The 27,908-nt window shown below is 58.4% G+C and overlaps 3 protein-coding genes across 24 annotated transcripts; 2 read left to right on the top strand and 1 right to left on the bottom strand.

Moving 5' to 3' along the window:
* Positions 1–116: 116 nt before the first annotated feature.
* On the top strand, positions 117–12,019 carry NEURL4 (neuralized E3 ubiquitin protein ligase 4). Of its 4 annotated transcripts, none has more exons than XR_007911407.2 (29): positions 117–534; positions 1,299–1,743; positions 1,950–2,015; positions 2,161–2,459; positions 2,645–2,756; positions 2,850–2,938; positions 3,380–3,452; positions 3,595–3,859; positions 4,093–4,274; positions 4,470–4,555; positions 4,678–4,840; positions 4,935–5,133; positions 5,218–5,294; positions 5,380–5,458; positions 6,076–6,251; positions 6,339–6,470; positions 6,777–6,922; positions 6,996–7,220; positions 7,314–7,412; positions 7,505–7,666; positions 7,852–8,016; positions 8,416–8,574; positions 8,894–9,087; positions 9,190–9,277; positions 9,375–9,482; positions 9,612–9,756; positions 9,917–10,029; positions 10,097–10,262; positions 11,318–12,019. XR_007911407.2 is itself a non-coding variant. In XM_002718810.5 (29 exons), exons 1-29 carry the CDS (start codon positions 262–264, stop codon positions 11,520–11,522), a joined length of 4,671 nt encoding a protein of 1,556 aa, XP_002718856.2. In that variant the 5' UTR covers positions 117–261; the 3' UTR covers positions 11,523–12,019. The 4 variants fall into 4 exon arrangements, 3 of the variants coding, with proteins under 3 accessions (XP_002718856.2, XP_008269013.2, XP_008269015.2); XM_002718810.5 differs by having other exon boundaries at positions 6,076–6,245; positions 8,908–9,087; XM_008270791.4 differs by having other exon boundaries at positions 8,908–9,087.
* Positions 11,352–15,271, top strand: GPS2 (G protein pathway suppressor 2). Of its 14 annotated transcripts, none has more exons than XM_070061319.1 (11): positions 11,352–11,369; positions 12,438–12,601; positions 12,890–12,999; positions 13,071–13,183; positions 13,305–13,384; positions 13,461–13,543; positions 13,705–13,858; positions 13,937–14,026; positions 14,115–14,194; positions 14,317–14,412; positions 14,553–15,271. In XM_070061319.1, the coding sequence occupies exons 2-11, from the start codon at positions 12,508–12,510 to the stop codon at positions 14,892–14,894; spliced, it is 1,242 nt and encodes a 413-aa protein (XP_069917420.1). In that variant the 5' UTR covers positions 11,352–11,369; positions 12,438–12,507; the 3' UTR covers positions 14,895–15,271. The 14 variants fall into 14 exon arrangements, with proteins under 14 accessions (XP_069917420.1, XP_008269026.1, XP_069917423.1 ...); XM_008270804.4 differs by lacking the exon at positions 11,352–11,369 and adding an exon at positions 12,073–12,187; XM_070061322.1 differs by lacking the exon at positions 11,352–11,369 and adding an exon at positions 12,080–12,187 and having other exon boundaries at positions 14,295–14,412; positions 14,549–14,714.
* Positions 14,929–22,188, bottom strand: EIF5A (eukaryotic translation initiation factor 5A). Of its 6 annotated transcripts, none has more exons than XM_070061327.1 (6): positions 19,760–22,188; positions 17,331–17,516; positions 16,129–16,233; positions 15,806–15,937; positions 15,642–15,715; positions 14,929–15,546 (listed from the first exon to the last, which is right to left on the bottom strand). In XM_070061327.1, the coding sequence occupies exons 2-5, from the start codon at positions 17,493–17,495 to the stop codon at positions 15,653–15,655; spliced, it is 465 nt and encodes a 154-aa protein (XP_069917428.1). In that variant the 5' UTR covers positions 17,496–17,516; positions 19,760–22,188; the 3' UTR covers positions 14,929–15,546; positions 15,642–15,652. The 6 variants fall into 6 exon arrangements, with proteins under 6 accessions (XP_069917428.1, XP_051681219.1, XP_051681220.1 ...); XM_051825259.2 differs by lacking the exon at positions 19,760–22,188 and adding an exon at positions 19,351–19,618; XM_051825260.2 differs by lacking the exon at positions 19,760–22,188 and adding an exon at positions 18,990–19,143.
* Positions 22,189–27,908: the final 5,720 nt, after the last annotated feature.

Here is a 27,908-nt window from a genome sequence, read left to right as displayed (position 1 = left end):
AGCGCCCTCCCCAAGTCCTCACTCCTCTCAGAGACACTGTCATCGCGCCTTGCCGTAAAGCAGCCCGCCCCGACCCCGTCGTCCTTTCTGTTCCCACCGTTGTAGTCCTTAGTTCCTTAGCCGGAGGTGCTTCGTTGCCCGGCTGTGCCGTAAAGCGTTTCTGGCCCCAGCCCCGGGTCGTATTCCCTCAGGGTGTCCGTCTACCGCGGTTGCCACGGTGCCGCCAAGCGCGACTGTCGCGCGGCCCCGGTGTCAGCGGCGATGGCGGCGGGGTCGGGTGGGAGTGGGGGCCCCGGGCCGGGGCCGGGCGGGGGCGGGGCGGGCCCCGGCGGGAGCGGCCCGGGACCGGGGTCCAGCGGGGGTCTCGGCAGCGGCGCGGAGCTGCACCCGCGCACTGGGCGCTTGGTGAGCCTGTCGGCCTGTGGGCGTACAGCGCGGCGGCAGCAGCCGGGCCAGGAGTTTAACCACGGCCTGGTGTTGAGCCGAGAACCCTTGCGCGATGGACGCGTCTTCACCGTCCGCATCGACCGCAAGGTGCAGAGCCGGGGCGGCGGAACCGAGATGTGAAGAAGTGGGAGGGGACCAGAGGGAGAACGGGGCGGGGTAGCCAGGGCAGCCCACGTCGCTGGGTACTGACAGGGAAGCGACAGGCCGTAGAGCACCGGGCGATGCACAGGGAGCGAGCAGGGACGTCCAGTCCGAAGGAAGAAACAGGAGCAGAAGTGGAGGGGGGCACGGGGGCTCGCCGGTAGAATGACTAGGGAGCAGCCTCCTTGGAGCAGCTTTTTGGGGGTGGGGGATGCAGAGATGTGCTGGGAAGAGAAGAGAGATCCCAAGACAAGGACTAAGCATCGGAGGGGGGAACTCACAGGTAGGGCCAGAGAGATGGGTGAAGAGGACCCGGGCGAGGCAGGTGTGTGTGAGAAAATCTGGGAGGAGATTCTGGGCGGAGCCTGGAGAGAAGGAGGCCCGAGGGAGGAGGGTGACCTGGGCCAGCTAGGAGGCTGGCTGGGAACTTGAGCCTACGCGGGAGGGGGCGGGGAAGAGTGGGGTAGACCCCGAGCACCCTAGGACACGCAGGGTCTGGAGGAGAGCAGACCCTAACGATGACTGAGGCAGAGTGGGAAATGCCTCATGGGTTTGCGTGTCTGGATCAGCATCTCAGAGAGGGAAAGCCAGTGAGCCGAAGGATAGGAAGAAGGGGATACAAAGGCCTGTGGGGTGTGGTTTTCCAGCCATTGGGGACCCACTGATGGCCCACCCTGGGCCTCTATCCGCTGCCTTTGTCACACACACAGGTCAACTCCTGGAGCGGCTCCATTGAGATCGGGGTGACGGCGCTGGACCCCAGCGTGCTGGACTTCCCAAGCAGCGCCACGGGACTGAAGGGGGGTTCGTGGGTAGTGTCAGGCTGCTCGGTGCTGAGGGACGGACGCTCCGTGCTGGAGGAGTACGGCCAGGACCTGGACCAGCTTGGCGAAGGGGACCGTGTGGGCGTGGAACGCACGGCTGCGGGGGAGCTGCGGCTCTGGGTGAACGGGCGGGATTGTGGCGTGGCTGCCACAGGCCTGCCCGCTCGGGTCTGGGCTGTCGTGGACCTTTATGGCAAGTGCACCCAGATCACTGTGCTGCCCCCTGAGCCAGGCTTCTGTCCCCCTGCTCCCCTCCCCACCCCTCCCCTCGAGCCCTCAGCCCCCTCTGAAGATCCCGCCTTGGCTGAACAGGGAACCTCCGGGGATGAAGGTAAGAACGCAGCCAGGGCCGCGGCGGAGGGGTGGGGCTGCGGGAGTAGCTCAGGTGGGAGACTTGTAGTGACAGGTGAGGCCGGGTGTGGGCAGGGCCCTTCAGATCCCTGCAGAGAGCAGGGGCTCAAGGAGGGGGTCTCCTGTCTGTGGGCCCTGGTGCAGGGACTGAACCCTTATTCCCCTCCCCTCCCACCTGGTCCCCAGCCTTCATGGTGTCCCCAGCGCAGGCCCGGCCGGAGACGTTTCCTAACAGCCTTGACTCGCATAATGGTGAGGGCTTCGGGGAAGCCCTGGGAGGGGAAGTGGGCAGTGAGGTGGACAGGGGAGGGGCCGCAGGACAGGGCCAGGGAGAGAGGGCGCCAAGCCCAAGGGCGCGGTCTCATCGCGCTGTCCTTCCTCCGTCCTGCTGCTGTAGACTTTGCCAGCATGGAGCTGTCGGAGGTGGTGAGCAACACCATCCTGTCTGCCTACAACGGGGGGCTCCTGAACGTGAACCTGAGCTCCCCCCCGGCAGGGGAAGGGCTGGCATCCAGCGGCGCTGCCACCTCGCCCATCCTCACTTCCAATGACGCCCTGCTCTTTCACGAGAAGTGTGGGACCCTCATCAAACTCAGCAACAACAACAAGACAGCTGAGCGGCGGCGGCCCCTGGATGAGTTCAACAACGGGGTCGTCATGACGAACCGCCCGCTGCGGGACAATGAAATGTTTGAGGTGTGCAAACCCTGGGGTTTGGCCAGCGCCTCACCCTCTGGGAGCTGAAGATGGGGCTGGATAGGGAGGGAGGTGCTGGCAGAGGGGTGGGGAAGGAGGGCGTGCTCTGGGAAGAACCAAGGCCTGGGGCCCCTCCTCTGTATTTACATTCCCTGGTCTTCCCTTCCGCTGTCACTGGACCCCAGATCCGCATCGACAAGCTTGTAGATAAGTGGTCGGGATCCATCGAGATCGGTGTCACCACGCACAACCCCAACAGTCTGGAGTACCCAGCCACCATGACCAACCTGCAGTCAGGTGCCCGCACTGGCAGGGGTGGAGGCGCAGGCCTGGGGTTTCCTGAGGGGAAGAAGCCTGTGTCCTAACCAGGGCGTCCACCTCCCGCACCAGGCACCATCATGATGAGCGGCTGTGGGATCCTCACCAACGGCAAAGGCACCCGCCGCGAGTACTGCGAGTTCAGTCTGGATGAGCTGCAGGTGCGCGGGGCCCAGAGCCTCCGGCCGCCCTCCTGGGCGACGCGGGGATTCTGTGTCCCTGGCTGGCCGCCATGCATTCAGTGGTCTCTGACCCAGAACTGAGGTTCCTTCTGAGGAGGTGGGGTTGCCCGGCAGCCTCTAAAATGAGGCTGTTCACAGCGCAGCACGTATTTTATAGGTTGAGGTTTGAGGGAGTTGACGCCCGTAAGACGGTTTAACTCAGCGCCTGACTTGCACTGAGTGTTCAGGAACTGCAGACGTGGCCATGTGTGGAGAACAGGGCCCGGGCACCTGTCCTCCTGTGCCCCAGGGTGATCTGAGGCTAGCGTGGACATCTCTGGGAGCTGCTGTCCTGTGGAGGGGGTGGCAGCAAGGCCCAGCGCTGTTCTGGGGCCTGACGGTGGGTAGATTCCAGGCTCACGGCTTTTCTGCTTTGAATAGGAGGGAGACCACATCGGCCTCACGAGGAAGTCCAACTCTGCCCTGCACTTCTTCATCAATGGCATCGACCAGGGTGAGGGGCTGCTCGCAGGTGCTGTTGGGCCAGAGCTTTCAGCCGGACGGGGAGCATAGGGTCAGGACCTCAGCCTCCTGCCTCTTGTGGGTGCTCGGTTTCCCCGTGGTTGACTCCCCTCCCCCCGTTCTCCACTGCACAGGTGTGGCCACCCCGCTGACGCCCCCAGTGGTGTACGGTGTGGTGGATTTGTACGGGATGGCAGTGAAGGTGACCATTGTCCACAATAATAACCACAGCGACCGTCTCCGCCGCAACAATGCCATCCTGCGGGCACTGTCCCCCGAGGGCGCCCTCCGCCGAACCGCTCCTGCCGCCCAGGCGGAACCCGAGCGCCTGCTCTTCCACCCTAACTGTGGACAGAAGGCAGCCATCACCCACGAGGGACGCACTGCCCTGAGGCCCCAGTATGGCCCACGGGGTGGGGAGAAGCCTGCAGAAGGGGCTCTAATGGGACTGGAGAGGGGGTGGCTGGACAAGTGAGAGGCAGAGGGAGTCGGGTCTGGGGCGTTTTGGACAGGAGAGTGGGGCGCCTCCCGCAGTGGGAGGTTCAGTTGGTTGGCTGGGGCTGGCGGGCGTCACTGGGGGAAGCCTTGACACCGAGTGTTGGGATCTGACTCCCCATGTGCTGTGCCCTCAGTGCCACCGACGACTTCAATCATGGCGTGGTACTCAGCAGCAGAGCCCTGCGGGATGGAGAGGTGTTCCAGGTGCGCATTGACAAGATGGTGGACAAATGGGCTGGCTCCATTGAGATTGGCGTCACCACTCACAACCCTGCCTATCTCCAGTTGCCCTCCACCATGACCAACCTGCGCTCTGGTGAGCTCCCGAGAAGGCCAGGGCCAAGGTGGGGTCCCAGGGAGGAAGCTGTCCCCGAAGCCCTGACCCTCATCCTCATCTAGTGGCTGGGGAGCACCCAGTGGGCAGGGCAGAGCTGTTCTGCGGGGGCTGCCATGCAGAGGAGAGAGGCCCCGCCTTCCCTCTCGTGTCCTCTGCCACTCCTCATCCCCCTAGGGACCTGGATGATGACCGGGAACGGGGTGATGCACAACGGGACGACCATCCTGGACGAGTATGGGCACAACCTGGACCGCCTCAAGGTGGGAGAGTGAGGGTCCTATCTGGGCACAGCAGCAGGGGAGGCAGGCGAGGGGGGCCGATGCAGGACCAGCCCAGGCAGGAACTCCGCCTGACTCCTCACTCTAGCCCCCCTTCTTCCAAGGCAGGGGACACGGTGGGCGTGGTGCGGCGGGAGGACGGGACGCTCCACTTCTTCGTCAACGGGATGACTCAGGGCCCCGCCGCCTGGAACGTGCCTCCCGGCGTCTATGCCGTCGTTGATCTCTACGGCCAGGCAGCCCAGGCCACCATCGTGGACGACGTGGGTGAGGGCCGGGCAGCGCTGGGCAGGGGCTTGGGGTGGCCTTGGGAGGCCTTAGAGACACCTGGCAACCCGACGGGTGACGTCCACTCTTGCAGAGGTGCCCCCGGTTCCTGAGCCCCTCCCTGAGGGGAACAACCAGGTGTCCCCGAGCTCTCCGTCGTCAGGGGCCGGGGGCTCTGACCTGCGCTTCCACCAGCTGCACGGCAGTAACGCCGTCATCACCAACGGCGGCCGCACCGCGCTGCGCCACAACTGCCGCAGCGAGTTCAACGACGCCATCGTCATCTCCAACCGGTCAGTCTGCGCGCTGGCGCTCCTGCTTCCCGCGGCCCCGCCTCAGCCTCCCCAGGGCCTCTCTCACTGCCGCCTCCTCGGCAGGGCCCTGCGCGACGGAGAGCTTTTTGAAATTGTCATTCAGAAGATGGTGGACCGCTGGTCAGGCTCCATTGAGGCAGGTGAGGGACATCTGTGTGAGTGCTGGGGGGTCCTGGGGCCTGTGGCCTCGGGGTCAGTGCTGACCAGTTCCTGCCTCCTCCCCAGGAGTGACTGCTATTCGGCCTGAAGACCTGGAGTTCCCCAACACGATGACCGACATTGACTATGATACGTGGATGCTGAGGTTGGGCTTCCTGCCTTTTTTTTTTTTTAAAGATTTATTTATATATTTATTTATGTGAGAGGCAGAGTTACAGAGAGAGGGGGAGAGAAAGTGAGAGAGGTCTTCCATCCGCTGGTTCAGTCCCTAAATGGTCGCAACGGCTGGGGCTGGGCCAGGCTGAAGCCAGAAGCCAGGAGCTTCCTCCGGGTCGCCCATGCAGGTACAGGGTCCCAAGCACTTGGGCCATCCTTCGCTGCTTTCCCAGGTCTTAGCAGGGAGCTGGATTGGAAGAGGAGCAGCCTGCCAGTACTGCAGGCTGAGGCTTAGCCTTTGATGCTGTAGCACCAACCCCAGGCTTCCTACTTTTAAGAGCAGCTGAGGGGAGGCTGAATGGAGCCGGCTGGGAGGGGCAGAGCCAGGGGACTGGCGGTCCCTTCTGTCACAGAAGCCCTGCCTAGCCCTACAGGAACTCGATCTTTCTTCCTTGTAGGATGGTTTCTGCTTTGCCCTGGGGGACCTCAGGATGGGGCTTCTGGCCCAGACCAAGACCCCAGTCTGGGTCTGACCAGCAGGGACTGAGCGGGGGCCAGTGTGGGGATGAGGCTGGGAGGCTGAACACACTCCTGCCGTCCCTGCAGCGGCACCGCCATCATGCAAGACGGCAACACGATGCGCAACAACTACGGGTGTGACCTGGACGCGCTGGGCACGGGGGCGCGCATCGGCATGATGCGCACCGCCAAGGGCGACCTGCACTACTTCATCAACGGCCAGGATCAAGGCGCCGCCTGCTCAGGCTTGCCTCCGGGTAAAGGTGACTACTCTGTGGCTTTGGGCCTGCACCCTCAGGCCGTGCATCCCAGACCTCGGGCGTCTGACCGTGGCTTCCTCTGCCGTCCAGAGGTGTATGCAGTCGTGGATCTCTATGGCCAGTGTGTGCAAGTGTCCATCACTAACGCCACCGGCCCCATGGACAACAGCCTGGCGACCAGCAACAGCGCCACCGAGAAGTCCTTCCCCCTGCATTCCCCAGGTGCAGTGGCAGGGAGGGGGCTGCAGGCTCTGCTTTCCTGCTGTGGGCCCTGGGGGTGCCGCAGGCACAGCCCACAGTGGCACGCTGTCAAGTGGGGGAGGTTATGCCTGGTACACAGAGCCTGACACCGTGGCCTGGGCGTGCCAGGTGTGGGCACGGGTGGTGTAAAGGTGTTGGGGCTCTAAGGAGTAGTGGCAGAGGGGGCCCTTTGTGTCCACTTCCCACTTCATCTGAAGGCTCTGCCCTGTGTCTCGCGTGAAGCCTGCAGCCCCAGTCCTACCCCTTCCCTGGTGCCGTCTTTCACAGTGGCTGGTGTGGCTCACCGATTCCATAGTACCTGTGGCAAGAACGTCACCCTGGAGGAGGACGGCACGAGGGCCGTGCGGGCGGCTGGCTATGCTCACGGCCTCGTCTTCAGCACCAAGGAGCTCAAGGCTGAGGAAGTCTTTGAGGTGGGCTGTGCAGGTGGGACAGTGGGCGCCGCGGGCAGCACGGCAGGGCCAGCTGATGCTGTCTCTCACGCAGGTCAAAGTGGAAGAGCTGGATGAAAAGTGGGCGGGGTCCCTCCGGCTGGGACTGACCACACTAGCCCCAGGGGAGATGGGGCCTGGGGCAGGCGGTGGCCCCGGGCTGCCTCCCTCCCTGCCAGAGCTCCGGACGAAGACCACCTGGATGGTGTCCAGCTGTGAAGTGAGGCGTGACGGGCAGCTGCAGAGGATGAACTATGGCCGGAACCTAGAGAGGCTGGGGGTGAAGCAGCTGGCTCCGGGGACTGGGAGGGCTTGGGAGTGGGGGTGGCAGGGAGGTGGGCTGAGCATCTGCCCTGTCCCACATCGGTCCTAGGTGGGCAGCCGTGTGGGTATTCGCCGGGGGGCCGACGACACAATGCACATCCTGGTAGATGGAGAGGATATGGGGCCTGCAGCGACTGGCATCGCCAAGGTAGACCGGAGAGCGTCCTCGGGTTCCAGGATGGGCTCCTGAGTTGGGGCCTTCCTCTGATCTCTGGTTTTCTGGGTCCTGTGTGCCTGCAGAACGTGTGGGCTGTGTTGGATCTCTATGGGCCAGTGCGCTGTGTCTCCATTGTCAGTTCTACCCGGCTGGAGGAGTCAGAAGGCACCCAGCCTCCTTCCCCCAGCTCGGATACCGGCAGTGAGGTCGAGGAAGATGACGAAGGCGAGGAGCATGGCCTGGGAGTAAGAGGCTGTGTGGGGCCTACTGGGCATGCGGACGGGCAGTGGGCAGCCATTGGATGCCTGGCCTTTCTTGGCTCCTCTGATGGTCCGGCAGAGGCCTTGTCCTTGAGCTCTGGGTAAACCCCCACAGTGGGTTGGTCGTGACTTCAGCAACCCATGCAGTTCAGTCTCTTCCTCTGCCCCAGGGTCAGGATCAAGTGGATGTTGTGCCCACAGCACTCGAGTTCCTGGAGAACCATGGGAAGAATATCCTCCTGTCCAACGGGAATCGGACAGCCACGCGGGTGGCCAGCTATAATCAGGGCATTGTGGTCATCAGCCAGCCCCTCATTCCCCAGCTGCTGGTCCAGGTGGGCCCTGCCTCCTGCCAGCTCCTCCCAGTCCAGGGCAACCCAGGGCCAGCCCTCCTGGAGAGAGGCCTTTCCAGGAGAAAAGTGAAAGGCAAGCCCCTGGATGAGCTGCCTGGGCTTTTGTTCCTGTCTGTAATGGGGCTGAAAATTAGTTCCCACCAAATGCAGGGCGGGGCTGGGCGTCCGAGGGAGATACCTGGGAGGAGGGCTTTCTGCTGCAAGTGGAAAGTGGAGGAAGCCCCTGAGAGACACAGCCAGACCATGGCTTCCAGGAGAAAGCAGCTTCTGGCCCCTGCATCAGAAAGGGTGGCTTCCCAGGCCACGCCCTGGCAGGTGCAGAATGCCCGCCCCATCCTGCTAGGTGGGAGGAGGGGTTTCGAGTAGTCCTGTCTCCCCCAGGTGCGGATAGACTTCCTGAACAGACAGTGGACGTCTTCTCTCGTCCTGGGCGTCATCACCTGCCCACCCGAGAGGCTCAACTTCCCTGCTTCTGCCTGTGCCCTCAAACGGGCAGCCTGGCTGCTGCGGGGCCGCGGCGTCTTCCACAACGGTCTCAAGGTGAGCAGGGAGCCAGGGAGAGTGAAGGCGGCCAGGTCTCCAAGGAGGGAGGGGTGGCCCTGGAGGAAGGAGTGCAGGTCTGAAGTGGGATGGCAGGGGGTGGGCAAGGGTGTGAGTGCCGTCAGCTCAGTTTCAGGCCTGTACCCTGCCACTGAGCAGCTGCAGTGGGGAGCAGGGAGGGGCCTCTAGGTAACCACCGTGGGAGCAGAGCTCAGAGAGCGGGGAGGGTTGGGAGCCATCCCAGGGAGGGGCGACCAGTGGCAGGCTGCAGGGCGGGGTGGCTGCTGCAGGTGGGAGTCTGATCTCTGGAAGACAGCAGGTCTCTCCTCCCAGATCTGTGAGAAGTTTGGGCCAAACCTGGACACATGTCCCGAAGGCACCGTACTGGGACTGCGGCTGGACAGCTCTGGGGGGCTGCATCTCCACGTCAATGGGGTGGACCACGGCGTGGCCGTGCCAGACGTGCCCCAGCCCTGCCATGCGCTCGTGGACCTCTACGGGCAGTGCGAGCAGGTGAGTGGCAGTGCAGGCGGGAGACTGGAGGGGGGTCACAGAGGGGATCGCCAGGCCCCGGGGGCTGATGGAGCCTTGGCTGACCACCCTTCTTCCCTGCAGGTGACAATCGTGAGCCCTGAACCAGGGGCCACCAGTGGGAAGAGTGCCGGAACCCAAGGGGACATGGAGAAAGCTGACATGGTGGACGGTGCGCCAGCCTGAAGGGACCAGGATCCTCCGCTCACTTCCCTTCCCCCACCTTCCAGCCCCAGCTCCTGTGACCCGTGCCCCCTCTGCCCCCTCAGGTATCAAAGAGAGCGTATGCTGGGGTCCACCGCCCACTGCCAACCCCCTAAAGAGCTGCGAGTACCACGCCCTTTGCTCCCGCTTCCAAGAACTGCTGCTGCTTCCTGGTGAGTCCCAGTCCCCCAGAACTCTCATCCCCAGAGCCGGGCCGGGGCCGTGCCGAGCCTGGAGACCGGCTGCAGGGCTACAGCACGGTCGGCTGCCACAGCACCAAGCCTGCCACTCACTCCCCACAGAGGACTACTTCATGCCTCCACCTAAGCGTAGCCTGTGCTACTGTGAGTCTTGCCGGAAGCTTCGAGGAGACGAGGCCCACAGGCGCAGAGGGGAGCCCCCCAGGGAGTACGCCCTGCCCTTTGGCTGGTGCAGGTTCAACCTCAGGTACAAACGGGACACGGTCGTGCCTTTCCCCTACTGTGCTGTGTCACCCTTGAGAGAGTCCCAGGAGGGTACATGGAATAGTGCTAGAGCTTCCTGTCCAGGGGATGACCTTGGAGAGCTATGACCTTGGTCCTGTCTGCCATGTCTGTCCACCTCCCAGGGTGAATCCCCGCCTGGAGGCTGGGACGCTAACTAAGAAGTGGCACATGGCGTATCACGGGAGCAACGTGGCAGCGGTGCGGAGAGTGCTGGACCGAGGGGAGCTGGGAGCAGGTACTGTGGAGTGGGGGAAGGCAGGGAGAGGGGAGAAGGGGCTGTCCTGACCCAGCTCTCCTCGCAGGCACTGCCTCCATCCTGAGCTGCCGGCCCTTGAAGGGAGAGCCCGGGGTAGGGTTTGAGGAGCCCGGCGAGAATTGTGCCCCTCCCCGGGAAGAGCAGCCCCCTCCAGTGATGCTTTCCCCTTCCCTTCAGTACGCCGGGGCCGAGACCCTGGCCTCCAAAGTGCAGTGAGTACACGGGCGGGGTGTGGAGACTGCAGGGCCCCAGGGCCCCTTCCCTCGCTGCGTCTTGTCAGTTGCTTGGGCTGCACCTCGGTCCTTTCTGCATTTGGTGATCATAAATGGACGAAGGGAACCTTGCTCTGTGGAGCCTAAATCGTCTCTGCAGGATGCTGACAAAATAAGCCTTTAGTTTTTGTTTGTTTGGTTTTTGACAGGCAGAGTTAGACAGTGAGAGAGAGAGACAGAGAGAAAGGTCTTCCTTTTCTGTTGGTTCACCCACCCAATGGCTGCTACGGCCGGCGCGCTATGCCGATCCGAAGCCAGGAGCCAGGTGCTTCTCCTGGTCTCCCATGGGGTGCAGGGCCCAAGCACCTGGGCCATCCTCCACTGCACTCCCGGGCCACAGCAGAGAGCTGGCCTGGAAAAGGGGCAACCGGGATAGAATCCGGCGCCCTGGCCGGGACTAGAACCTGGGGTGCCAGTGCCACAGGCGGAGGATTAGCCTAGTGAGCTGCGGCACTGGCCAGCCTTTGGTATTTTTAAAGGTGCTGAGTCAATACTGTGGAAACAGAGGAAGGAGAGTGGGGTGAGGCGGATGGGAAATGCTGATGCAGCAGCCACATTACAAGGGGTCATCTCGGGGCTCACGGTGCCTGGGGTCAGTTCCAGGCTCGCTCCTGGCCCCAGCCTCCTGCCGATGCAGACCGTGGGAGGCAGCAGTGATGGCTCCAGTGACTGGGCTCCTGCCACCCCTGGGGCAGACCTGGATTGACCTAAGCTCCTGGCTTCAGTCCTGGCCCAGCCCTGGCTGTTGTGGGCATTTGAGGACTGACCAGCACATGGGAGCTCTGTCTGTCTGTCTCGCTGTCTCTGCCTCTCAAATCGGGCGGGCAGGGTAGGCGTCACAGGAAGGGGAAGTGAGGGTTGTGGCCGGACAGGCTGTGGGAGGCAGAGCCTTTGGGGTAGACAGAACAGCTGGAGCTAAGGCCTTTTCCTTGGAGCAAACCCTAAGTGTGGCTGGGGCGGAGGCCTCACTCCCGTTTCTGCTTCTTGCCCGACAGATTCCGGGACCCCAAGTCTCAGCGGACACACCGGGCTCAGGTGGCGTTCCAGGTGTGTGTGCGCCCTGGCTCCTACACCCCGGGCCCCCCTTCCGCTGCACACAGAGAACCTCCGGACCCCCACTTCGGCGCGGCCGAACTTGAGTGGGTCACTAAGGAGAAGGGGGCCATACTCCTCTATGCCCTGCTGGTACGGGTGGAATGAGGGGCGAGACCCCACTACTACAAGCACAGCTGGGTCTCGGCCCGCGGACTCCGAGTGACGCCTGCCTCCACCTCATTCCAGTGACTCATGGCATGCACAGGTGCTCAGTGTTGGCAGATGCGCAGGAACTGCAGTGTAGACAGGCTCTCAGATTCAGATGGGAAGTGGAGCACACCTCCGTGTCCAGGGGCCCAGAACACTCCCTCTGATGGCGGGGAGCTTGCGGGGAGCCCAGCTCCGGGCCCAGGGGACCCCTCTTCATGCACTGATTTGGGGAACACGACTCCCTACTACTCCCCTCCCCCATATCACTTAATTTATTTCCGTTTTTGTTTCTGGTTACTGTGAATCCCAGGAGTCCCCCTGTGTCCACATGAAGCTGCTTTTCCGGGGGCCGGCGGGCGGGCGTGGGCCGGGCGGGCACGAGGACGACGGGGCCCTCTGTACAGTTGTTACTGACTGATTTCTAAAGAGCCAATAAACGCCCTCTCCTAGCATCCGCTTCAGCCTCTCTGTCCCCGCCGCCCCGCGCCGAGGTTTGGGCGTCGCGGGCACCCGTCCCAGTGCACTTCCGCCTCTCCCTCGGCCAACCCGCGAGGCCGGCCTCCGCCGTGACTCCGGAAGCACTCGGCCCGGCCGCCGGATGTGACGTAGCGGGGGCCGAGGTGCGCCGGGGCCGCGGAGAGAGCGCCGAGAAGGCGGGTAGGGAGGGGCGGGCGGCCCGGGCCGCGGAGGAGAGCGGCCGGAGCGTCCAGCCGGGACCTTGGTGCCGCCGGGGCGCGCCGCGGAGCGGGGTCTGTGGCCAGACCGAGCGAGGGGCTCCCGCCGCACGTGACCCGGACGGCGAGCGGGCCGGGCGGACGGGCTTCCGCCGCGGCTGGCCACGGCCCCCACTGAGCTCCCGCCTCCCCGCAGGCCTCATCCCGAAGTCTGGCAGTCACTGACATAGCCGGGCGCCCACGGCCCGAGCGTCCCCACCGGCACCATGCCCGCGCTCCTGGAGCGCCCCAAGCTTTCCAACGCCATGGCCAGGGCGCTCCACCGGCACATCATGATGGAGCGGGAGCGCAAGCGCCAGGGTGAGCCGGGCCGCAGTGGGAGGACGCACGCCCGGGGTGTCTGCGCTGGCCCAGGGTCGGCCCCCGCCCACGGGCCGACCCCTGCGCGCGAGGCCGAGTTAGAGGAGGGAAGGAACACCCCCACGTCGTGCGGGGAGTTAGAGACCTGCTCCCAAGCTCCAGGGAAGGACCTTGGAGAGCACCTGATCAAGCCGCCCTCTGGCTGTCCCGTGGCGGTGGAGGGAGCGTGCAGGAGCCTCGGGGTAACTGGCGTGGCTAACGTTGGGCTCCCCCCCCCCCCTTCTGCAGAGGAAGAGGAGGTGGACAAGATGATGGAACAGAAGATGAGGGAGGAGCAGGAGAGGAGGAAGAAGAAGGAAATGGAAGAGAGGATGTCCCTGGAGGAGACCAAGGAGCAAGTACGCACCGCCACCTCCCTGCCCGGCTCCTCCCGCGGCAGCCGCGCCTCCATCCTCTCCTTCCCCCCCAGATCCTGAAGCTGCAGGAGAAGCTTCTGGCCTTGCAGGAGGAGAAGCACCAGCTCTTCCTGCAGCTCAAGAAGGTTTTGCACGAGGAAGAAAAACGGAGGCGAAAGGAGCAGAGGTGGGATCGGGGAGCCGAGAGTGGGAACGGGGCCGGCTGCACCGGGGCGGGGACAGGGCACTGGTGCTCGATGGCGAGGGGCTCCTGTGCTTGGCTCTGACCTGCTTTCCTTTCCCTCCAGCGACCTGACCACGCTGACCTCGGCTGCCTACCAGCAGAGCCTGACGGTGCACACGGGAACTCACCTGCTCAGCATGCAGGGTGAGGGCTGAGGGGCCCACCTGCCGGGCAGGGCAGCCCCCCACTCCAGCGTCACAAAGCTGCTCTTCCTTCCTAGGGAGCCCCGGAGGACACAGCCGCCCAGGCACCCTCATGGCAGCTGACAGAGCCAAACAGATGTTTGGACCCCAAGTGCTTACGGTGAGAAAAGCAGGGCGAGTGGGCCCAGGCCCATTGCCCTGCTACACCCACCCTGGCGTACTTGATGTGAGAAGCATCCCAAGCACACCTCGCGTCTGCAGAGCTCGCGAGTCCGGAGTTTGTGTTCCAGTTTCCATGGAGCTCTCGTCCCCCCTCCCTAGACCCGGCACTACGTGGGCTCCGCAGCAGCTTTTGCAGGGACACCAGAGCACGGGCAATTCCAAGGCAGTCCTGGCGGTGCCTACGGGACTGCCCAGCCCCCGCCTCACTACGGGCCCACCCAGCCAGCCTATAGTCCCAGCCAGCAGCTCCGAGGTGAGTGCTAGGGGGCCCCTCCTGGGAACCGGGAAGGAATGCTGGAGTTCTGATGCCGGTGCCTCTTGCCTTTCTCAGCACCGTCAGCGTTTCCTGCAGTGCAGTACCTCTCTCAGCCTCAGCCACAGCCCTATGCCGTGCATGGCCACTTCCAGCCCACCCAGTCAGGTGACCAGGACACCCACTGGGAGCCCTAGCTCCAGCCCCTCCCGTCCTCACTCTCACGTCATTTCACACGCCCCTGTCCCCCACTTAGGGTTTCTACAGCCTGCTGGTGCCCTGTCCTTGCAAAAGCAGATGGAACATGCTAACCAGCAGACTGGCTTCTCAGACTCTGTGAGTACTGGGTCCTGGGGTGTGGGTCAGGACTGTGAGGAGCCCTTGGGGCAGGGGGTGTGGCGTTAGGACTGTGCAAGGTTAGCCCTGCACACCTCAGGTCCTGACTCTGTTCTCTGCAGTCTTCCCTGCGCCCCATGCACCCCCAGGCTCTGCATCCAGCTCCTGGACTCCTTGCCTCCCCCCAGCTCCCAGTCCAGATGCAGCCAGCAGGAAAGGTAAGGGTGGTGATCAGCAGGGAAAGGTCAGGACAAGTGGCCACGACCCCCGCCCTGCTCTGCCCTGGGATGCTTGTCAGGGTCTGAGTGGGAGGGAGAAGGGGCCACTGACAGACCCCTCCTGTCACTCCACCAGTCAGGCTTTACAGCTACCAGCCAGCCCGGCCCTCGGCTCCCCTTCATCCAACACAGCCAGAACCCACGCTTCTACCACAAGTGACCACCAGAGAGTCTCTTCAACCCCACCACGGGTGAGGGTCCCCCTTGTGTGTCCCAGGCCAATAAACTCTACCTGCCATGGCCCTGCTGCTGCTGTTTGTGTTGCCCCCACCCAGCTGTGGGGCATTCCACGGCTGCCTGGGGGGAGGGGGAGGCTGGCAGGTCCACAGCAAGTCCAAGTGATGACAGTTGGTGACAATGAACCCAGAAGCAGAGTTCAGTTTATTTCTGGCTTCCAGGTACACTTTCCAGTCAGCAAGTAGCCATTCAATTCAAGTAAGCAGCTGAGTTGGGTGCTTCATATTAAACTTGTAGTTTTATTCAGGTTTGATTTTTAACAAATGTGTCGGGGAAGAGAGCCCGCAGGAAAAGGGTGAAGCCCATGGGGGCAGGGCCTCCCAGATGCCTGAAGAGGGGGCAGGTCCCCTCCCCTCCCCTTCCCTCCCCATCTGAAGGGGTTTGAGGAGAGACCCAGGCGGGGGAGGGGCTGGTCCCCAGTCTGTGGGGAAGGTGCTTAGGGTAAAGGCTGAGGAACAGGAGACCAGACCAGGGATGAGGAGGGGCTGGGCACAAGGACCATTTGCCAGAATCCACAGCTTTCTGATTCCAGATTGAATTAAAAAAAAAAAAAAAAACTAAACCACAAGCAGCACCCACCCCCTCTCCCCCACCAGGGCTGTAGTGCGAGGGGAGAAGAGGAGGGCAGCTTCACCAAGGCCACTGCTCACTAGCTCTTGGCCAAGGGAGCTGGGGGAAGGGCAGGGGCTCCCCGACAGATTGAAGGGGCGGAGGAAAACCAAAATAAAACGTCAAATAAATTGTGTAGGAGTCCAGCCGAGGGCCAGGCCAGAGTTGGGCCAGGCTGGGGGAGGGGCCTCTGCAGGCTCAAGGATCGCTGCTGCCACCACCGCCACCCTGTGTGGGAGACAGGAGAGAAACCACATAAGACAGAACAGGAGAAGGGCTGGGGCAGGGCTGGGCGGCAACCCGGAGCTGGGTCTGTCACTCACCTGGGAGCCAGTTATTTTGCCATGGCCTTGATTGCAACAGCTGCCTCCTCTGTCATGGCAGACAGCACCGTGATCTGGAGGAGCAAGGGGGTCGGTCAGGTGTCTGTGCTCAGAGAGAGAAGCACTGAGAGCGAGCTGAGCACAAGGGGCGGGGGTGCCCATACCAGGATCTCTTCTCCACAGTCGTACTTCTGCTCGATCTCCTTGCCGAGGTCTCCCTCAGGCAGACGGAGGTCCTCTCGCACCTCCCCACTGTCCTGGAGCAGGGATAGGTACCCATCCTGGATGCCAATCAGCTGGGGGCAGATAGGAAAGGAAGCTGAGGTAGGCCCAGGTAGGTTGAAATCAAAGGATCTGGGACAAACCGGGATGACAACACCCTCCTGTTCTTCCTTCCTCTCCTGGCACAAGCTCCTCTGGTCAATCGCACCCCCACCCCCACCCCCCACTAACCTATGACCTATACTCCCCTTGACCATCCACATACCTGGAAGTCATTCCTTTTAATGTTGGGGACATCCATATTATGAGTTGACGGGCAGATATCTTCATATTTCTTCCCAGTAAAGATGTCAATACCGACCAGGTGGACCTGTGTGTATGCATCACAAAGAGAAACCCAACCAAACTCTACAATGGAGGAGATAAAAGCTCAAGCTGTCCCTGGCTTCTGAGACTGCATTGTTAGGGCAAAGTTTAGGGGAGTTGGGATTGAACCAGTCCACCCAGGAAAGAAACACCAAAGCCTCTAAAAACAATCCCGAGGCTAAAGACCACCCTACCCCTGAGGTTGGGGTAGACAGCCCGAGGGCAGACGGGAGTTACCATAAAGCACTGACAGAAACAGGACGCTCAGTCTAGGGAAATGGAAGTGACCCAGTGAAAAGTTTGAGTTTTCCGGACCCCCAAATGAGGAGCTGAGAATTTGCAAAGAAAAGGTAAAAAGAAAAAGGCTGAGAAAACAGAAGAGAATGTGAAAAGAAAAAAAGGACTTGGGGATCAACAAAAAGAATTGAGTTAGGACATAAGGAAATCAAAAGAGCATAGAGAAGCATCGAGACGTTAGGGGATAACCAGGATCAACAGAGTCAAGGAAGATGGAAAAACCTGCTAGTGAAGAAAACAGCAAGAAATTCAGCAAGGATGGACCAGGTTGAATTTATGAGAGGAAAAGGAGGGCAAGTCTGAGGTAAGGCGTTAAGAATGTTGAGACCCAAGAAAGCAACCAGGCCGAAGGAACTGAGTGGGCACGGCAGGTAGAGGAGTTCAGTTCTGCAGAGTTCCAAAGGGAACGGCAGGACCAAGGCGCCGCGTAGCAAGGTGATTTCAAGGCTCCGAAGTACACAGGGAGAAACCATGAGCACCTATGGGCGCCCAGAGACAGACAAATGCAGGAAGGAAGGAAGGAGAGGCTGAACAGCCAGAGCATAAAGAACAGTAAGAGACGAGACTGGCCCAAAAATGAAGAAAGAGAGGAACTGCGACGGGGCACAGGAGGGTACCCACGAAGAGGCTGCGGACGGAGAAGCATGTGTATTGGTATAGGGGCTGAGTACTACACGAAAGGAATGAAACAGTAAGAACTAGAAGTAGAGGGCGAGGAGAAATGGCAGCCTGCTGCCAGGAGCCCCATGGAACCAGGGAGGTGGTGTGTGGGGAAGGCAAGATGGGCAGAGGTGAAATTCTAACCTTGGCATGGCCATGCTTGCCAGTCTTCGAAGTAGACATCTCGACGATCTTACATGGCCGGCCTTTGAGCACCACAAAGCCATTCTTACGTAATGCTGAGCACTGCATTGGGAAGGTGGCTGAGGCCCCTGCATCTCCTGTCTCGAAGTCCAAATCATCTGCCATTTTAAGAAGTTTCGAGTCCAACTAGAGCCAAGAAGAGAACTGGGGTCAGTAAGGATGGCGATTAACAGGACCTCCAAGCTAGCCCATCAGCCTGGAAGCATTGCTTCATTTCCCCCAACCCTTTATTCCATAACCCACCTAAAATAAAGTCACAGTTCCTGCATTAAATCCCAACCGGGACCAAATATACTTCAGAACTGCTGTGCCGTCAGGAGGGAATAGCTGAACCCTCCCCACAAATAAAAGCTAAAGTGGAGGCTTGAGCAAGGAAGGCTCTAGGGAACTGGGATACCCCATCTCAGAGGAGGAAAGGCCTACTTCCTGGGACCCAGAGGACTCAGGTGTTACTTGCCACTGAAACCAGCCACCCCTCTTCCCCTCACAGGCAGCCAGGGCTATAATTAGGTGAGCAGCCATGAGCCAGCTAAGGGCGGGGCTAATGGGGGGGTGGAGATCGGACAAGGCCCCACCCGTCTCTGTTACACCCCCCACCCCTATCCACACACAAGCCAGTCACTGGTACAGGAAACCACAAGGCCTCTTTGGGGGATTCCCACCTCTCCAACATGCACTTGCAGAAGCAGTCAAGGGAGAGAAAGTAAAGTTGTCTCCTAACCGATCCCCTGCCAAACACTTCGATCTCGGTTCCCAAAGGGAACCCAGGAACCAGCCTCGCCTCGAGGGCCCTCCCACTTTTCCCAGGATGCCTCGGTCCTGTCGGCTTTTCAGGCCAGGCCTGTACAGTCAGTAGAAAGTAGGAGAGTGGGGGGTGGTGAATGACAATAAAAAGAAAAGCAAAAGGCTGGTAGTAGTGAGTAGTAATTACACTAGACTGGTACAGAGTTAAGGACGCTAAAACGGAGGGGCTCCCAAACCAGACACAGCGGGGAAGACAGCGACAAGGTGAAGAGCACGTATCACGCCGGGGAACTCCTCTGCCGGGACTTCAAGGCACCGTCGGCGCGGGCCGACAAGAGTTGGGCTGCTGGCCAATCGCCCTCGCTCTCCCCGTTCCTCAGGCCTCTTACACCTGGCCGGCCGCCTCACTCCCAGGAGGATTGGGGCAAAGGCTCCAAGGAAGGGCTCCTGAGGCCAGGGAGCGCTAACATATGTCCGCAGCGGGCCCGCAGCGGTGATGAGGCCCCGGGCCTCGCGCTCCTCCGGCTCCTCCGAACTCCAGGCTCGCTCGGACGCCCGCGCGGACCAAGCGCCCCGCGCCGCGGGTTGCCGACTCCCTCCCACCATGTGGCCGCCCGGGGCTTCCGGTGGCCGGGACCTGGGGGGAGGGGTCCCCGCGCTGCCATGCGGCCCCGGTCCACGTTCGGCCATGCGGCCTCCGACCCCGAGGGCAGCCTTCTGTGGGGGGCACTTCCGGTGCCGCGGCCACCCCCCCTCCCCAAAGGCTGCGCCCGGCCGGAGCCACGCCGCCTCCCCTCCCCCCGCCGGCCGCCGGGCCCCTCCACATGCCCTCACCGGATAGCCCCCCTCCCCCACCTCACGTGGCCGCGCGGCGTCCGGTCCTCAACCGCCCAGGTACGCCCGTCCCGGCGGGCCGATCTGGCCCCGGGCCCTCGCCCCGGCGTGGCCGCCTGGCGGCCTCTCCCGCGTGGCGGCCTCGCGGCTCGCCGTCCCCCGCCCTGCGTCGCTCCAACGTCACCGGGCCGGCCCCAACCGTCACCCTGCGCGCCAACCGGGGCGCGCGCCCGCGCCCCTCCGCACCTCGCGCGGCTCTCCGCCGGAACCCGTGCGGCGGACCGCCGCTCCCCTCTGCCCCCTCCCAGACCCCCGCGCAGTTCCATCTCTCCTCCCAGGCCCAAGCCGAGGTTCCGCGCAGGCGCGCCCTGCCCGCTCTCACCTCGCGCGAACGCACTGACTCGACCCGGTCCGCTCGCCGCGAGCCCAACCGCTGCCTCCGAGCCCGCTGCCGCTGCCGCCGCCGCCGCCGCCTCTACCGCCGCCGCCGCTGCAGCACACGGGTCTTAGTACGCAGGCGCCGACTCCCCACTGACCAACCAAGCAGCCCTGTGACAGCCGCGCAAGCGTGCTATCTATCTCCTCCGCCCTCCACCCCCGCACTGCGCAAGCGCATAGGCCCTCCCCGATCTCCACCCTCTCTCCCACCTACCCATCCCATGACGCGCATACGTGACCCCGCCCCTCGCAAACCCTGGGCTCCTCCAACCCTTCCGCAACGCGCAGGCGCACCCGGTTTTTTAATCCCTTCAACCCCCTCTTCCCTCCCCTGAACAGACCACTCGCCCTACCGGACAGCCCCTGCGCCTGCGCAGAAAGGAGCTCTGCACTCCACACCCTCTGAAGGAAACGCCTCGGTCTTAGGACGCATGCGTGTTGTGAATCCTAAACGCCCCTTCCACCTCAGACGTCGTCTGTACGCCGGGCGTTGAAAAGACCACGCCGCCACAGTATCGCTGGTCTTGCCTAGGACGCATGCGCCTGGGGAAACGCCCCACCTCGCTTTAACTGGACCTAGGCGGCTCACACGTTTCTGAAAACTCGCACCGTGGGGTGGGCCCCTTGTCTGGGAATGCTTCCCTCCAGTTCCACACATGCGCGAGCGCTCCCTTTCCGCTCCGCTCTTCCTAGCGCACTAGTGTGGTCGGGTGTCCGCCCACCTCGGCTTCGCCGCTCTCCACTCTGCGTCTCTGCCCCGCCATAGAGTTCCGCCAGGCGAGATAGAGCGGCCCCGTGCCGGCCACCATCTTGTTTAAGGTCTGGGCCCGTAGTGGTCCTGTGGCTTCCATAGGGGCCCTTCTACTCTTGAATCCTCACTGGAAAGATTTATATTTTTGTGTGTTTTCCCCAGCTGTGCTCGGCAGTTGCCAAGATAATTGTGTGCAAGCTCCTTAGGAGACAATTCTGTATAAAGAGTGGTTTGTTAAATTACCCCGACATTCTCCAAACCGTGGGTGACCGTGGAGCCACAAGCAAGCTGTCTCTCCCCTGTTCCTGGCCTTAGGGAAGAAGCCCCTGCTGCGCCTGAGACTTCATAGTCCTCTGCCTGCAGGTCCTAAGTCTCCAGCACCTCCTTCGTGACCACCTTGCAGGAAGCGAGGTGGGTGGACGGCTGTGGGGCTCGGACCCCAGAACCGTGAACCTGGTTGCTGTGTGTCTGAGTGGTCAGTAGTCATCGCTTTGCCTTAACTTCATTCCCATAATTTTGCTTCCCAACTCACCAGGACCAAGAAAGACTCCTGTGGCAGGTCCACTGCCGAACAAGAGCCGGAGTCCGCGTTTGTGCAGTGCGTCTCGCTGGCAGAGCCTGCGCCTTCCCTTCCTCTTCTGAGTGTCTCGCCCTTTCCTTGGTTAACAGCAGCACAGCTTTCACCAAAAAAATTAATAAGCCCCACAACTTCTTGGCGTTGTCCAGTTCCTGTTCTCAAAGATGTTCCCATGACCCAGGAATTCTACCCCTAGGTATTCACAGATACCAATAAAAACAGGTACCCAACCAGCCCTGCGTGTGTTTGCTCACAGGAGCGTTATTCCCAGTAGCCCAAGGTGTAAACAACCCAAATGTCCTTCAACAGATGAGTCAATGAACAAAATGTGGCATAGACATAACAATGAAATATTATTCAGTCCAAAAAAGGAGTGAACCATGAGTGCACACTCCAGCTGTGTGAGCCTCAAAAACGTGGAAGAAGCCAGACCCAAAGGATCACATATTCTGATTCCACTGACTCACAAAAATGCCCAGAACAGGTAAATCCATAGAAACAAAACCAACAAACCAGTGGGTGATTACCAGGTTCTGAGGAAGAGGGAAGACACGATAGGAAGTAACTTCTGGATGGATATGAGAGGTTTTCTTTTTGTTGCTGTTGTTGTTCTAAGCATTTATTTATTTGAAGGAGTTACAGAGAAAGGGAGAGACAGAGAGCAGGTCTTTCATCTGCCGGCTCACTCCCCAAATGGCTACAACAGCCAGGCTGGGCCAGACTGAAGCCAGGAGCCAGGAGCTTCTTGTGTCTCTCATGAGGGTACCGGGGTCTAAACACTTGGGCCATCCTCCATTGCTTTCCCAAGCACATTAGCAGAAAGCTAGATTGGAAGTGGAGCAGCTGGGATTTGAACCTGCTCCCACATGGGATGCCAGCACTGCAAGCAGACTTAACCCACTGCACCACAGTGCCAGCCCAGGTATGAGGTTTTGTATTAGACTCAAGTCAAAACGTTTTGGAACTAGATGGAGGTTGTGAATGCGCTGAATGCCACTGAATCGCCCACTTTATTTATTTTTTTTTTTTAAATTTTTATTTGAGAGGTAGAGTTACAGACAGTGAGGAGGGAGACAGAGAGAAAGGTCTTCCTTCTGCTGGTTCACTCCCCAAATGGCTGCAATGGCCGGAGCTGCGCCGATCTGAAGCCAGGAGCTCCTTCTGGGCCTCCCAAGCGGGTGCGGGGGCCCAAGGACTTGGGCCATCTTCTGCTTTCTCAGGCCATAGCAGAGAGCTGGATCGGAAATGGATTAACCTACTGCGCCATAGCGCCAGCCCTGAATCGCCCACTTTAAAATGGTTAATTTTGTGTTATGTGAAAAAAAACCTTGTTACAGATGTTCAAATCAGAATTATTTGTAATAGAAGTTGAAAACAACCGAAATGTCCATCAACTGCTGAAGGGATAAATAAGATGTGGTGTGTATCCATACAATAAAGTATGTATGCAATAGGGCAACACAAAGAGTGATTTATTGGGTGCATGCTACAATGTATATAAACTTTGAGAACAATATGCTAGGTGGAAGTCAGTCACAAAAGACCACACAGGGTATGAGTCCAGACATATGAAATGACCAGAATAGACAAATTCATGGAGACAAAAAGTATATTAGGGGTTGCCTAATGCTGAGGAATTTGGGGAGAAGGGGAGTGACGGTAATGGGTATGGGATCTTTAAATTGTTTTCAAATTGAAGTGAGGGTTGCCCAACTCTTCAGATATTATGAACCATTGAATTGTACCCTTTAGGTGAATTATACAGCATGTGCGTTATGTCTTGATCAAGCTGTTACTTCATGGGTTTTTTTTTTTTTTTCATCTTTGTATGACAGTATATACCATGCATAGTATGAGAGGCTTAAGAGGCACTGGCAAAGTGTCTTGACTGAGCCAAGCCGAAGGCACAAGTTCTATGATATCAAAATGAGGTTGAGCGACCACACCATCCAAAGCTTCCATTCAACCTAGAAGAGATACAGATAATTCCGACAGAAGACTAAGCGGGTGCTGTCAGGGAAAGGCAAAGGCAAAACATCACCTAGCCCTGGAGAGTGCTGAGACGGTCAGTGCGCAGGAAGTGTCTCAATGGCATTGCATGTACCAGGCGGCCACAGTCAGGAGAGAGCCTTAGCTTGGAAGCCCAACATTGCATTCTGCCAGCTCAACTCAGTTCAGGGCAGCTTGACCTTTTTTCCCTCATTTATTTTCATTCTACTTGAAAGGCAGAGAGGGAGAGAGAGAAATCGATCTTCAATCTGCTGGTTCACTCTCCAAATGCCTGCAACAGCCAGGGCGGGGCCAAGCTGAAGCCAACAGCCTGGAACATAATTTGGGTTTCCCGTGTGGGTGGCTTAGACCCACTTTCTTGGAGCTGTCACTATGCCTGGCAGGGTGCACGGTAGCAGGAAGCTAGAACTGAAAGCCGAGCTGGGACAGAACTCCAGTATGGGGTGTGGGCGCCAACAAGCAGTGTCTCAACAGTTGAGCCAGATGCCCCTCCCAGGGGAGCCTCTCCTGACCCGGCAGATTAAGTCAGTTTCTCAGGTTATTCGCTCACATAGCAAACACTGTAGCATTTACCACAGCTTGTTGATATTTATTTGAGTAATTGTTTTATTTATGTCTGGTCTTCTCCATTCGAATGAATCTATCTGTTTTGTTCATCACTTTGTCCCCAGCTCCTAGAACTGTGACTAGCAAATGCTTGGTATGCCATGAGTATCAACTTAATGTTTTTTTTACCAAGCACATTAGCAGAAAGCTAGATTGGAAGTGGAGCAGCTGGGATTTGAACCTGCTCCCACATGGGATGCCAGCACTGCAAGCAGACTTAACCCACCACAGTGCCAGCCCGGGTATGAGGTTTTATATTAGACTCAAGTCAAAACGTTTTGGAACTAGATGGAGGTTGTGAATGCGCTGAATGCCACTGCCAGGTCTCCCACGCGGGTGCAGGGGCCCATGAACTTGAATCATCTTTTACTGCTTTCCCAGGCCATAGGAGAGAGCTGGATCGGAAGTGGAGCAGCTGGGACTCAAACCAGTGCCTGTATAGGATGCCTGCACTGCAGGCAGTGGCTTTACCTGCTATGCCACACACAGTGCTGGCCCCTGGTTTAATATTGAAAAAATGTATGCCTGCTTTTAAATAATCAGACTCACAATAGATATAGGAATGACAAATAAATGGTAATGTCAGCTCATTTATAAGTGAATTGGAATGACCAAGGGCAATTGTTGGCTAAATGGAAAGACAAACCCAGTCTAGGAGTCTGGAGTAAGGCATGGGAATTAGCTGCACCATCTTCATGACTAGCTCCATAGAGGCCGGTGCTGTGGTGTAGCGCTGTCATCGATATGGGCGTCAGTTCATGTCCCGGCTGCTCCACTTCTGATCCAGCTCTCTGCTAGCGCCTGGGAAAGCAGTAGAAGGTGGCCCAAGTCCTAGGGCCCCTGCACCCAAATGAGAGACCCGGAAGAGGCTCCTGGCTCCTGGCTTCAGATAGGCACAGCTCCAGCTGTTTGCAGCCAATTTGGAGTGAACCAGTGGATGAAAGATCTCTCTCTCTCTCTCTCTCTCTCTCTCTGCCTTTTCTTTTCCCTGTGTAACTCTGACTTTCAAATAAACAAATAAATCTTTAACAGCAACAAAAAAGAGCATGATACAGTTGTATTCAGTGGGAAAACAGCCTGTCTTCCCTTCAAGAAAAATTCAAAGATATTAATAAATCAAGATCCTGAATTAATAATCCTAGAATATTAGTTCAAGACTAAAAAGCTACTGAGACCCATTCTTTGGCCGCCTTTTCTTTTTCTTTTTTTTTTTTCTTAAGGAATATATCCTTCCTTTTTCATATTTAGGATGTCTTTTTTTTTTTTTTTTTTTTTTTTTTAGATTTGTTTGAGTTACACAGAGAAGGAGAGGCAGAGAAAGAGGTCTTCCATCTCTGGTTCACTCCCCAATTGGCTGCAAACAGCTGGAGCTGCGCTAATCCGAAGCCAGGAGCTTCTACCTGGTCTCCCACGCGCCATCTTCTGCTGCTTTCCCAGGCTGTAGCAGAGAGCTGGATCATTCTTGAAAAAAACGTCAGCTGCCCTTCAGTAGTTTCTCAATGGCTTTCGATGATGTATTTGTACTGGCAGGCTTAATTCATTTCATTCATGACTTCCTCATTTCTTCTGACAGGGTAACATTCACCGGACATCCATATTCACATGAGAAGGAGGTTTGACAGTTGAGTCTAGTTTTGTTTTGGTAGATTTTAAGAAACATTTTATTTTGAAATCATTTTAGATTTATGGAAGAATTGCAATAATAGTACAGTTCTTTGGGAGGTACCAGTGAAAGGTTGTGGATGGAAAGCAGTGATGTGGAAGGGACTGACAAGCTCCTGACAAGCTCTAACAAGATCAGTTAAGATGCCCTTGGGACACCTACAGCCCATAGATAAGCAGCTAGTGGTAGCTTTGGGATCCGCACGGAAGGAAGGCCTGCACTTCCGGGAATGGAAAGTTCCTACCTGTACTTGCAGGGAAGAAAAGTCCTTGTCCAGGTCCCCGCGGGTGCCTGAAGGTCAACCAATGAGGATCAGACCCGCCTCAACCTTTAACCCCCATGCCCTGAGTCTATAAAAGGAGCCCTCCCAACCTCTGACGCGCGACTCCCCTTCCCCCCACCCCACCCCCGCTCTGTTGCTCTGTTGCTCTGTTGGGACCGGGGAACCTCGCCCACGAGTGGAACTCCAATAAAAGCCTGTGAATTAATTGATTCGTCTGCCTGGGAAGATTTGTTATGCACCGGATACTTTGCAACTAGTTTGAGTCCTGGCTCCATTTCTTACTCGGCTTCCTGCTAATGTGTGCCATGGGAGGCAGTAGGTGATGGCTCAGGTACTTGGGTCCCTGCCACTGATGTGGGAGACACAGATTGAGTTCCTGGCTCCTGGTTCAGCCCAGCCCAACCCTGAATGTTGTAGACACTGAGGCATGAAACAGTCAAGGGAGATCTATCTCTGTCTTTCTGCCTGTTAAAGAAATAAATATTTGTGGGGCCGACCCCATGGTGCAGTAGGTTAAAGCCCTGGCCTGAAGCGCCTGACATCCCATGTGGGTGCTGGTTCTAGTCCTGGCTGCTCCTCTTCCAATCCAGCTCTCTGCTATGACCTGGGAATGCAGTGGAAGATGGCCCAAATCCTTAGGTCCCTGCACCCACATGGGAGATCTGGAAGAAGCCCCTGGCTCCTGGCTCTCGATTGGCACAGCTCCGGCCATTGTGGCCATCTGGGGAGTGAACCATTGGATGGAAGACCTCTCTGTCTCTACCTATTTCTGTAATTCTGTATTTCAAATAAATAAAATAAATATTTAAAAAAGATAAAAATATAAATATTTGCAGAAAATGGAATTAATAAATTTACTTAAAAATCAGTTGTATGTATTTTTAAAATATTTATTTAATAATAAATATTATTAAACCTCTGTCTCTACCTATTTCTGTAACTCTGTATTACAAATAAATAAAATAAATCTTTAAAAAAAAAATAGAATCCAAAGGGTCAGCGCTGTGGCGCAGGAGGGTTAAGCCACTGCATCTGATGCTGACAGCTGGCATCCCATCCAGGAGCACCGGTTCAAGTCTCAGCTGCTCCACTTGATCTAGCTCCCCGCTAATGCACCTGGGAACACACTGAAGATAGCCCAAGTCCCTGGGCCCCTGCTGTCTACATGGGAGACCTGGATGGAGTTCTGGGCTCTGGGCTTCAGCCTGGCCTACCCCTGACTGTGGTGGCCATTTGGGAGTGAACCAGCAGATGGAAGACCTTTTTCTCTCTCTTCTTTGCTCTGCCTTTCAAATAAATAATACAAATCTAAAAAAAATAAATAAATAAAGAACCAGACTGGAAGCAGAAGAGCAGCAAGGGCTGTCTGGTGGCAGCCGCTGTGAGCCAGAGTGAAGGCCTGGATCAGAGCAGTGGTGGGTGAGGCGGGGAGGGGGACAAGTAGAGGCATTTTGGAGATCTGCTTCATGGAACTCAGTGGTTAACAGAGGAGGAAGACGCAAAGGGCAGGTCCAAGGTGCCTTCAGTCAGTCAGTGTGGCTGGAGCACACAGTGGCCTAATCCCGCCATCCCTGCAGACACATGCAGTCACTCAGGAATGGAGAAATTCTCCTAAGATTCTGGGATTCCTGGATCCTCGGGACGCCTGCTCAGGGTTGGTGGGCACGCACCTTCAGTCCCACAGCGAAGCTGGGCTTGGGAAGGAGGGGCAGGCCTGGGGGAGCAGCCAGGACCTCTTCTCTCACCTGGAAGGGAAGGACTCCAGTTTTTAAAAACAGGAGCATTGGGGCCGGAACTGTGGTGCAGCAGGTTAAAGCCCTGGCCTGAAGCACCGGCATCCCATATGGGTGCTGGTTCTAGTCCTGGCTGCTCCACTTCCCATCCAGCTCTCTGCTGTGGCCTGGGAAAGCAGTAGAAGATGGCCCAAGTCCTTGGGCTCCTGCACCCATGTGGGAGACCTGGAGGAAGCTCCTGGCTCCTGGCTTCGGATCGGCGCAGCTCCAGCTGTTGCAGCCATCTAGGGAGTGAACCAGAGGATGGAAGACCTCTCTCTCTCTCTGCCTCTTCTCTCTCTGTGTAACTCTGACTTTCAAATAAATAAATACATCTTTAAAAAAATTAAAAAGGGGGACCAGCGCTATGGCACAGCGGGTTAACACCCTGGTCTGAAGTGCCGGCATCCCATATGGGCCCTGTTTCTAGTTCCGGCTGTTCCTCTTCCAATCCAGCTCTCTGCTATGGCCTGAGAAAGCAGTAGAAGATGGCCCAAGTCCTTGGGCCCCTGCACCCGTGTAGGAGACCCAGAAGAAATTCCTGGCTCCTGACTTTGGATCGGTGTAACCCTGATTGTTGCAGCCATCTGGGGAGTGAACCATCGGATGGAACAACTCTCTCTCTCTCTCTCTCTCTGCCTCTCCTCTCTCTGTGTAACTCCGACTTTCAAATAAATAAATAAATATTTAAAAAATTAAAAAGGAGCATTTTTATACCAGTAAAAGAATTCTGGGGGCTGGCACTGTGGTGTAAGTTAAGCCTCCGTCTGCGGCTCCAGCATCCCGTATGGGTGCCAGTTTGAGTCCCGGCTGCTCCACTTCCAATCCAGCTCTGCTGTG

This window comes from Oryctolagus cuniculus, chromosome 17 (assembly GCF_964237555.1).
Source record: "Oryctolagus cuniculus chromosome 17, mOryCun1.1, whole genome shotgun sequence".
Classification (NCBI taxonomy): Eukaryota; Metazoa; Chordata; class Mammalia; order Lagomorpha; family Leporidae; genus Oryctolagus; species Oryctolagus cuniculus.
The sequence above is the reverse complement of the archived record's forward strand: the minus strand, read 5'-3'. Positions and strand labels throughout refer to the sequence as shown.

Coding starts and splice junctions, on each gene's coding strand:
- EIF5A (XM_070061327.1), bottom strand. CDS start 17,495: ATGGCAGATGATTTGGACTTCGAGACAGGAGATGCAGGGGCCTCAGCC. Junction 15,938..16,128: donor TTAAAAGGAATGACTTCCAG/GTATGTGGATGG, acceptor ATCTGCCCCCAG/CTGATTGGCATCCAGGATGG. Junction 15,716..15,805: donor ACTGTGGAGAAGAGATCCTG/GTATGGGCACCC, acceptor TTGCTCCTCCAG/ATCACGGTGCTGTCTGCCAT.
- GPS2 (XM_070061319.1), top strand. CDS start 12,508: ATGCCCGCGCTCCTGGAGCGCCCCAAGCTTTCCAACGCCATGGCCAGG. Junction 13,184..13,304: donor CGGAGGCGAAAGGAGCAGAG/GTGGGATCGGGG, acceptor CTTTCCCTCCAG/CGACCTGACCACGCTGACCT. Junction 13,859..13,936: donor TCCCAGCCAGCAGCTCCGAG/GTGAGTGCTAGG, acceptor TGCCTTTCTCAG/CACCGTCAGCGTTTCCTGCA.
- NEURL4 (XM_008270791.4), top strand. CDS start 262: ATGGCGGCGGGGTCGGGTGGGAGTGGGGGCCCCGGGCCGGGGCCGGGC. Junction 7,413..7,504: donor CAGCGACTGGCATCGCCAAG/GTAGACCGGAGA, acceptor GTGTGCCTGCAG/AACGTGTGGGCTGTGTTGGA. Junction 10,263..11,317: donor ACCCTGGCCTCCAAAGTGCA/GTGAGTACACGG, acceptor CTTGCCCGACAG/ATTCCGGGACCCCAAGTCTC.